The 10,481-nt window shown below is 46.9% G+C and overlaps 1 protein-coding gene across 1 annotated transcript in view; it reads right to left on the reverse strand.

Moving 5' to 3' along the window:
* The window catches only part of ANKH (ANKH inorganic pyrophosphate transport regulator), a 106,018-nt gene extending 100,838 nt beyond the window's left edge, over positions 1–5,180 (reverse strand). Inside the window, exon 1 of the mRNA XM_032685793.1 lies at positions 4,593–5,180. Within this exon, the coding sequence (XP_032541684.1) occupies positions 4,593–4,688 (96 nt within the window). The 5' untranslated portion in view covers positions 4,689–5,180. The remainder of the gene's footprint in view (positions 1–4,592) is intronic.
* Between the last annotated feature and the right edge of the window lie 5,301 nt (positions 5,181–10,481).

Genomic DNA, 10,481 nt, shown 5'->3' on the forward strand with positions numbered 1-10,481 from the left:
CCCAAATCCCTGGTGAACAGCTGGGAATGTGAACTCTCCCTTACTTGTTTTGAACGTCCAGACAATAATACTTACCCCCAAAACAAGCTTCATAAGGCATTAATCAAAATGTTTAACCCCCTACTAAGTTTGCAAATGGCATGGGCAGACAATAAGCTCACTAATTCTTTTTGATACATTATTCATGACTTGTTCTCTTTTTCTGGCAACACTTTCTTTTTTTAAGTTAAAAAAAAAAAAACCTAACCAAAAAAACCCAATCAAATACAAGAAAATAACAGTTTGTTTCAAAGCAATTACTGCAAAACAATTTGGAATCCAAAACGTTTAGCATTTCCTTTATGGCTCGCCTGTTTGATACCAATCACTACACCAGGGACAACGTATGGCAACTTCTCTGCAGAACCAAAGCACCCGAATGACCCCAGGAGAAAGCAGCAGCAAGGCTCTCCTTACTCGGTTTTAGTTTCCAAGGACGTGCAAACCGCTGAGCAAGGTTATGTCTGCATACGTAACACTTATGTTGGCAAGTTAAACTGCCCAACCAACAGCTAGTGACAGCAACGGCAACTAATGATCCAGGGGCTAGCTAGAAAGTTAAAAGACACCCAAACAAAAAAAAAAATCCTAGTGTTTCCCACTGATAATTAAGGGACTACTGCAGCCAGGCCTTGAGATCAAAATGTTGCTCTCTGCCTGGCCTTTGCCACCCCATGAGCATCCTCTGATGTTACCAGTTACCAGCCACACTTGCTAATTGTATTAAATGCTGCCTAAGGTCGATTCTGTGCTTCCAGGAACGTTAGTGAACTAATGCACACCTCAGCTTTCCCTCTATAATAACGCTGATGCAAATGCACACAGACATTACAAGTCAGGCCACCACTATATATGTGAGCAGCTCTGAAACTGTGTGGGTGGTGATGGATTTTGGAGCCCACAGGGTAGCGGTGCTATTATTTGCTGGGTGAGTTGTTTGAAGTTGTGTTGTGCCTCATCACATTGGAGCCATTTATTTATTTATTTCCAAGCAAGTGCATCCAACAACATTTTTCAAGGGAGCCAGAATTTTTAATGTAAACCCTGCTTTCCAACAACTGAGCTCTGAATACAACAGTAATTATTGTGAATCTCAGGGTAACATACTGAGAGTTGAATGCTCTCAACAGCAGAATAAAAGTGAACATCTCTCTTCTGATGGTGTTAAGTTCAAGACACATATTTGTGTGGAGACACATATTTATGTGGAGAAAAAACATTTAGCCAAAATACTTGGGACTATTTTCCTGAAGGCCTTTCTCTAAGAAGAGAGCTATGTAGTAGTTCATTTCATAAAAGCCATATAGAAGTTTATTTCATAAAAGCCATGTAGCACTGTAAATAAATTGGAAATGGGCTGCAGAAGGAAATAATGAAAATAAGTTAGAAATGGTTTATCTCTCTAATATGCTGGTAATTTACCTGCTCATGCATCAGGATGACCTTTTTTAGTAGGGGCAAAAAACAGGTATTTGTCTAAGAGATTTTATGAGATGAACAAATGCGGTCACCTCACTAGATTGCAGTAATATAGCCTTGTCCTAAGGCATTATTGGATTAGAGTCCAGAGGTCAACAGGAGGCTCTTCACTGGCTACAGCGGTTCTGGAAGTCATTGCAGGAGCCGAGCTTATTAGTTCTTAAGCATTCTGCCAGCATTTTTTACTTCCTGTAAACTAAACACACTTGACATTGCAAACATCTTATACGGGACGATGATGACAGCCTCAACCTATGTTCTGCAAATATTCTTTAGCCTTACTGTAAATTTCTCTTAAAGTAGCAAGAAGTCTATAGAGACAGCTGCATACCAAGGGTCTGGTAATTTCCTAATGTTGTTTGCTATTGACTACAACTACCAACATCCAGAAAAGCCTCTAAAGGTAATTTTAAAAAAAAAAAAGGTGAGATTATGTTTTTTTCTCACTTTTCAAACTCAGGTATCTAAGTATAATGGTTTGTTAAAAAGGCTCTGCTTTGAACACTTTGCTTCCAAATATCATCCCTACTTGAGGAAGCAATGTATGAATACCACACATCAAAAGGGTTTATGACTTATAGCATTTCTTACACACCTCTTCCCTGGTCAGGCAAGGTCTATTCTCTCCCTAATTTTTTACGGTGATCTCTTACTTCTGACCTATAGTTCTTCTGTCTCCTTCACAGTATTGTCCAGAGCAGGTAATATTACTTCATGCAAACTTTTCTTCCCTTATCATTCTTAGAAGTCTGTTATCTGCAGCACACATTCACAGGAGGAGGTATGGTAGCCTTTTCAGAGCTATCTATTGGCACACACGTTCTCCTATGTTACTTCCATTCAGACCTGGCATTAAAATTATTACAAATTTGTAAAGCAGAAAGGGGACTGGCTCAGCAAGTCAATGTATTTTCAACCTCACAAATCCAACAGTAATGTCCTACAAGTGTAAAAAACAACTTCATGTCTTATATACCAGAAAATAAAATCACTATGCTTTTGTCTGTAAGAGGAACCCTTCAGACCTGGAGTAACTTTGTCCCTGCTTAGGTTTCCTGATTTCCATGTAAGTAATGCTGGTACAAAAATTATCTTTCCAGTTTCTGCTCTTGAAAGGAGCTAGATGTCTAGCAGCCTAGATTTCTCCCTTTTCAATTAATCACCTCCCCAGGCTGCCATCTGAGACAAGGGATAACTCCAACTCTCCTGGAGGGCCAATTCTATTATTTGGCTATGAAATAAAATACATTTTCTAAGATATTCTTGTTCCTAATGCTGTCAAAGTTGCTTAAATAAGTGTTTACATATATCATCCACATGTTAACATGCCTCCCATGTCACCATTACCCAAGCAGACAGAAAGCCCCTCAATCGTAAGATTTTTTAAATCCTGGTCCAGAGCACACTGAAGCCAAAGGGATGTTTTTTATAGACTGACATGGATCTTGAATCACGCTGACCTTGTATGAAGCAAACTGTAGCTATGCACCTGTCATACTCAGTTTGCTGAGTGAACTGCTTTCAATTTAACTTCTGCTGTATGTTATTAACGTGGCACAGTTATTAGCATTTAAATCACCTTGTCTCTTGTCACTTCTATCTCTACATTTCCGTTTTTCCCCAGTGAGTATGATTTATAGAAGACTGACTTAGTAGGAAAGCATGTCGTTGTCAGACAAGGATGGAATTGTATTTTTTAGTATCACAGTTTATTTAAGGGACTAGGAATCAAAATGCAACTGACACAGCCATGACAAACATATGATTAATGTTAGTTATTTTTTTCCCCACTGTAATATTTTTCTTTTCACTTCCTCTTTACAAATGCCTGGAAGTACCCACTAATTTTCTGATATCTTTGCTCAAGGAGCACGGGAGCAAGTGCCTATTTTTCTTAGAAAACAAGAGCTTCTTAGTAAACCCGAGTGACTTAGGAAAACGATAAATCTATTTGAGATGCAATATCTAGTGTGGCTGCCCAGCTTAACACTTATGAGTAAGTGGTAGTGTATACCATCCTACTAAAAATGTAATTAGTGATATGCCCTACATAGTGCAGCCTAACACAAAATCGGGGCCTGGACTGTCATAAATACCGAAACACGAGCGCAGAGATTTCCCACACCACAGCGCAGTGGCAAACGAGCACCCTGCGGGGAAAGCTCGGGCAGAGGAGGACTGGGTACGTCAAGCATTGAACATGTTTTCAGTGCAAACGCTGCAAGCGGGGACCGGGAGGACGAAGCGGGAAGGCTGCACGTCAGGGAGATAGGTTCGGGTACCAGGGGTATCTTCTCGGTGCCTATAACAGGGGACAGCCTTAGGTCACCAACACCGCTACGGAACTGCAGCACGGCTGAGGCGCAACGAACACCGGCGGAGGCAGGGGCGCAGCCGGAGCTTCACCTGCTCGGAGACTCGCCGGGAAGTCGCCCCCTCCCCGAGGGGGTGCGGAGCGGCTCCCTGCGGGATGCCGCCCTCCTCCCGCGATGCCACGGCGGGGGCTGCCGGCGCCGGGGGCCGAACCGCTGCGGCAGCAGTAGCGCGGCGGGGCGAGGGGGGTCCGCGGCGCCCTTCGGCAGCGGGCGGCGGCAGCCGGGCCGCCCTCCCCGCGCCCCGCTCCAGCCGCCGCCGCCACCGGGCTGCACTGCGCTAGGAGCTGCTGCACCTGAGCGGCTGTGTCAGCGGGGGCATAAACCAAAACCAGCCCCCGGCGAATGCATTATGTAATTTGAGATTATATAATCCTGAAATACGAGGGGGGAAAAAAAATCCCCGAAACAACCCAAAACCCGCCGTCCTTCCCCGTGCATCTCGCGGGGGTGCGGGGCAGCCCATGCTCTCGGGCCGCCGCCTGGGCAGGCACGGCGGCACCGGCCGCCCGCTGCCCCCACCGGCGATGGGGCCGCAGTCCCCGCCCGCCGCGATGAGCCAGGCCAGGACGGCGGGGCACGGCTCGGCTCTGCCCGGTTCGGCTCCCCTTCCCTTCCCGGCGGAGGCGCCGAGCCCCGCCGGACCGGCGCTGCGGGAGGGCGGGCGGGAGAGGGTCGCTCCCGGGGGAGGCGCTGCCTTACCTGCTCCCCGAAGTCGATGGCGATGTTGGTGATGCCGAGAGGGACCAGGAACCGGATCAGGGGCCAGTAGTTAGTGAGCGCTGGAAATTTCACCATAGTCCCAGCTGCGCGGTGACCCGCGGCGCATCTGCCGCGGCAGGAGCCGGCGCGGGAGGACGGCGGGGGAGAAGGATGAAAGGGCACCGGAGGAGGGTGCAAGCGTGTCCCTGTGCGTGTGTGCGGGCGGGGAGAAGGGGGGGGGAGAGATAAGGGCGAGGGAAAGGAGCAGCAGAGCCCCCTAAAAATAAAGAGCCAGGGAGCGGGCGGGGGGCCGGGCCGGTCCCTCCCTGCCCGGCGCGGCGCTGGCTGGGCGGCGGGGCGCGCTGTGCTGCCGCCTCAGCAGGAGACCCGAGAGATCAAGTCCATCCCCGTCACCCTCCTCCCACACAACAATGATCCGCCGCCGCTGCCACCGCCGCCGCCGCTGCCGGAAAAAAAAAGAGGAGGGACACCGCCGCCAGCCACTCGTGCGGGCAGCGCTGCCATCCTCGGGGCGCGGGGGCCAGGGGAAGGGCCGGGCCGGGCCCCCCCCTCGCCTGACGCTCGCCGGCGGCGGGGCGACGGCCGCGGCGCCGCGCAGGAAAACACCGCCCTCCTCCTACTTCTCCTCCTCCTTCTCCTCCCCGCCGCCGTCGCCGCGGGGACGGCGCAGGCCGCGGTGCGGTGCGGCCGCCGCCGGAGGTGCCGGTGCGGGCCGGCGCGGTGCGGTGCGGGGCCGGCGGAGGAGCGGGGCCGGCGGTGCGGTGGGGCTCGGCCGCGGGGACCGCTCCCCGTGTTCGCGGGCTGCCGGAGCACGTGGGTTTGACACACGCTCGGCAGACGGGCCGGCGGGGGAAAGAGCGGCACCGAGCGGCTCCTCCTGACGCCAGAGCGGCCGCGCTGCGCCCTCCGCGCCGGGCCAGGCACGGCACCTGTCCCGCATCCTTTGCCCCGCTGGGTCCCGCTGGGCGCTATGGGGTCCCACCCATCTGCGCGCCCTTCGCAGCCGGAGGCAGGGGAAGGCGTTTCCTGGCCGTGGGCTTCGGGCCTTGGGGCAGGGGCAGTCGTGGGGCTGCAGGAAAGGTGGGTTTCCTGAACGTGGCGTTAACGAGGATGGCTGACCCATAGCTCTTCTTCTGGTCAAACACCTGAAATAAATAAATAAATAAATGGTGAACGTTTGCCAGTGCAACATCTTCATCTTCCAAGGTCTCTGGGCAAGAGAATGCACTTGTGGGTCAGGGGAGCTTGCAGAAGGGTCCTCGCTGGCAGGGGCACTGGCTGCCTTCAGAATCAGCGCCTTTGACAAACCTTACTCATAAGGGTGAGGGAAAGATAAGAAAGCAAGCTCCCTTCTGAATGCCTTGCAGAAGTTTCTCAGCATTTTCAAACTTGCAGGGGGGTTTCAAGGTTTCATTGTGATTGAGTTCCTCTGGGGCATTTAGGTTTGTGTTGTTACCTTCCCTTGCCCCCTTTGAGGTCAGTTGGCAAATATTTTGGAAAGGTGGGAACTCTGTGAGGAATCCGATACCTGTATACAAGTATCTGATCTTCAGGGCAGCAGTGGCCAGCGGAAGAGTGCTGCAAAGCCTCCCTCTCCCAAAGACTCCTGTACTACAATGTTCCCATGACCAAGCACCATTCCACACATTTGGAGAGTCAGTAGGAGGTGAGCTCTGAAAATCCCTGGGAGGCAGATGACAGGCTGTGGAGTGGGGCTGGAGTGGAAAAGCCCCTGAGTCCTGAGGTGACTTGGCAAAGTCAGCCCCAGTTGGTGTTGGAGGGTTTTTCCCTCCTACAGCTGGAGTTTGTTTCACCTAGCAGTCCTTGAGCTGGTACAGCCATTGTTCTGAGCACACAAGAGCAAACTCAAACACTTATAAGAGATCAGACCTTTATTCATCCCATTGGTCACTTAAAATGCCACAGGCATGATGTCCTGGAGCGGAGCAGGGCAAAGCAGGAGAGGACAATAAACTGAAAAGAAGGAAGCAGGAGTGGTTTGTGATTGCCTAAGCCTGTCTTTGGATTAACAGCACCAAATCTTCATCATCCTAAGGGAGAGCTAATCATCTCCAGATGCACCAGTGGTTGGTCCATTGGACAGCTTCTAACCATATCCACGATGGGGAACATTCAAGCTCCAGCCACCCAGACTAAACTTGGACTGAAGCAGAAACTCTTGTAGTTGCAGGGGCCTTACACCAGCTGCCTTGTTTTATTTGTTTGCTTGTGCTGAATTACCTGCCAAATTAGACATAACCTGTGTGCACACTTAGGTGTAAGTTGCAGATCTGCATAGCAGGTCTTTTTCTTTGAAGAAAGTCTTGTGACTTTTGAAGTCAAGGCTGGATATTTTTTGAAGCATTCATTCAATATTAAATTCTGTCTTCCTGAGAATATGTTTGGTTTCAGATAACTGTATTGCCAGTAAGTAATTTCTTCCTGTTAGGACTAGTTTTTACTGGGAGTGAGGTCATTCTTCCTTGCCATTCTTCCTTACCATGCCATAATTTCACTTGTACATGAATTTATGGAAGAATATTTTTTATAGGTCCATATTTTTAAATATTTTCTTGGCAAAGTGTTCTTATCTTATTTTGTTTCAGTTTAAAGGGATTCTTTTTTTTAAGGGAAAGAAATGTTTAGCACTGTTCTTGAGTCAGAGAAAAGTAAAAGGGAATCCCCAAAGCCACTTGTAAAGATATGATTTTAACTTGCCATTTGAAAATTCCAGATGAGCTGATATTCGAGGAGTACCTCCTCTTGTTCCTGGCAAAAACAAGCCACCCCAAAATTAAAGCTTCCTGAATCAAAATGTTTGAACACCGAATGTGTGTCTCCAAGTGCTAACTATAAAGCACACATAGTGATTATTTGTCCAAAACTTATGTTCAGTCCTGGAAATATTGAGACACCCAAGTAGTTTAATGGAGTATAAGAGAGGCATATCCATCTGGGGGTTTGTTATGTGTTCATAAGGTAGTTGATACTTTTTAACTCCAGCAGATAATGAATCATGTCCCTTACGTCTGTAATTAATTTCTGTCTGATTGGTCACTTGAGAGCTTGGGCTAGCTTTTTATCTTCCTGCTGCCCAAAGTAATAGTACAGTTTCATTTTAAGAGTAGTTTTACATTTTAATTCCTAACATGTACTGGAATGTCCTGGGCAAATGTTAACCTAACTGATGGTTTCTTGAGTTCCATATATTAAAATCATTAAGCTTATTTAATAAACTGTTAGACAATGTTTTAGGCTTGTCTGTCTGCCTCCCATTCATGTCTTTGTGGGATGACTCTAGTTCTTGTGTGCTTCTCTTTCAGCCCAGGTCATATTTGCTCCTTGAATTCATTACCAAAACAAAATTGTGCTTGGAACCAAAAAACAAGGATGGTTTCACACATCTTGAAGTCAGTAGTTTGCTCAGCTGATGAGCTGAGTAAATAGGTCATTTTAGCTGTATTGGGCAAAAAACAGTGATTAGTAATCATTTCCTTTCTAGCATATTTTCTGTTACACTACATTTCTTACTCATATACTAAACACTGTCTGTTTGTTTAATGGAGTAATAAAGACACAGAGAGGACAGCAGGAAATAATTACCCATAATCTCTCTGCTTTTTATGGAAAAATTATCTGGTCCAGGAGTATCTCAAATGTAGCCATGTCACTGGAGAAGTCATATGAATAGAGTACAGTGCTGTAACGTGTTACAGTGTATAAGTGACGAAACATATTAGAAAACTCCCATGTGCGTGGTAAGGAAATGTGTTAGTAATTGCTACTTAAGCAACAGGGACAAAGTCTAAAGGTGTTCCCAGTAGCAGATCAAATCAGGGTAGTGCATGTTACTTTTACTCACACAGTCGGAAATCCAACATGCAGCTCAGCACATGAGCTTTAACATGTTAGAGTCCCAGTCCTTCCTTGAGCTTAAAGGGGGCCCCTCATCACAACTCCATAATGGGAATCTTGAGAGAACCCTGCTGTGGTATTGCCTTGCTTCAGAAAGATGCCTCTTTTTACCTTGTTGAGGCTACTACTAATTACCTGCTAGAGAAAATGGGTCTTGGGTTTGTTTTCTTAAATTACTAAGCTTGGGCTTTCCATCACTAGTTAGCTATTTAGCTGTCACCCCTGTTTTTTGAAGCTACTGGGTCTCTTCCAAACCTTTTCTTCTACAAAGGAATTTTTTTTTTTCTTATAGTCTAGTGATTCAGAATCACTCATTGTATAAGAAATTCAAACTAGCAGATAACAAAATTTGTGACCCAGTTGTTGCATAAGAGAACAGATGAACTGGATTTCCCAGCCTGAAGAAGGGCCAATGATTCTGGTCTCTGAATGGCCCTGGGCTGGGAAAAGCAAATGATGACTGTCTTTTCCTACCTATTCCTATCAGATAAAGTGGAAGGACATCTCCACAATCATGTTCTGCTTCTGTCTTGAGTTATTCCTCCCCTAGCAACAGCTGCCTCTTGCAGACTTAACTTTTAAGCTGGAACTGAGTCTGATGCATATTTCCATCTCTTTACACAGCAGTAATTAAGACAATAAGATTTTCATTTAAAAATGTTGTCAAATTATGACTGAATGTTACTGAAGGAATGCTCAGAATGTGAGTCTTGTGTATGAAGTGGAAAAATACTCTCCTATTTAGTGCTGAGGAATAAAAATAAAAAAAATCTTCTACGCATTCATTTTTTTAGGAGACTGGCCAGACACAAAGCTCAGTTTTAAGGAATTTTCATGACCCAACAACTGAAGATCCTCTTTTTCCCTGGGACCCAAGTTCTACAGAAAGCCTGTTTCTAGGAAAAATGTACACTCAGACTCTTCTTTTCCTGCAAAGGAGAGGGCAAAGAAGAGCTGGATGCACAACACTTTCTCTTACCATGTGTAAACTAAGCTAGAATCACTACAATCACTGTGAGTTGTGCAGAAAGCCTTCATCTCAGAGGGTTAGTGGAACTCTCTTTGTCTCACTCCTCATGCATCGGCCATAGGATCAAGGGGCACTATGTTCTTGGGCTGTGTGCCTGGCCATGACTTCTAGGCTCTTGCAGTTCATGACTGGAAGGACTACAGAAATGCTGCAAGAGAAGTCTGAATATTTATATAACATTTTATTCTGTGAATGGGTAGAGTTGAATTGAAAGATCAGAAAACAGCCAACGGAATCAGGTTGTCAGTCAGACAAGTGTCCAGCAAATACAATTCTGATTTAGCTGCAGTTCTGTGTGAAGAATAAAAAGGGTCTTTCAACCTATGTCCCCTCCCTAAGGCCAGTCTGCTCCATACACAGCTGGCTTGTCAAATTAGATGATAAGGATGGTGCCCCTGCAGTAAACCCATGTCTTTCTTTCTTTGGCTGGTACAAGTGCAGTGGCACCTTCAGGCAAAATTGTTTCCCAGCTGATGAAGCAGAAGAAGTCTTCTATTAATGCTTAAAAGACCAAGATAAAAATAATGTTGGGTTTCAGTGGCACAAGGAGACCTGTGTTGCTCAGAAGTGCCTGACAGTTTTCAGGTGAGAAGCAAAGGCCTGTCTCTGGTCTCCTGCAGCAGAGGACTTGCTCAGAACATGCCTTCTGCCACAGGTCACCCAGGAGTGTTGGCTCCGTATTCCCCATCTTCACAATGGTGTCTGCTCCATGGCTCAATCGGGCTCATGGCCTGGGGTAATCCCAGCTGTATGCATGACTTGTGGCGCTGGCCTTAATAGTGTTATTTGTTCTTTGGGCTTGTGTCTGCGTCCAAAACTGTATCTTCTTCTGAGGCAACCTGGGGCACATGACTCTGCAGGAGCTCCAAAATGAGAGAGCTGGTGTGAGCAGCTGGTCTCAAGCTGTTGGCGGGGGATACACA

This window comes from Chiroxiphia lanceolata, chromosome 1 (assembly GCF_009829145.1).
Source record: "Chiroxiphia lanceolata isolate bChiLan1 chromosome 1, bChiLan1.pri, whole genome shotgun sequence".
Taxonomy (NCBI): Eukaryota; Metazoa; Chordata; class Aves; order Passeriformes; family Pipridae; genus Chiroxiphia; species Chiroxiphia lanceolata.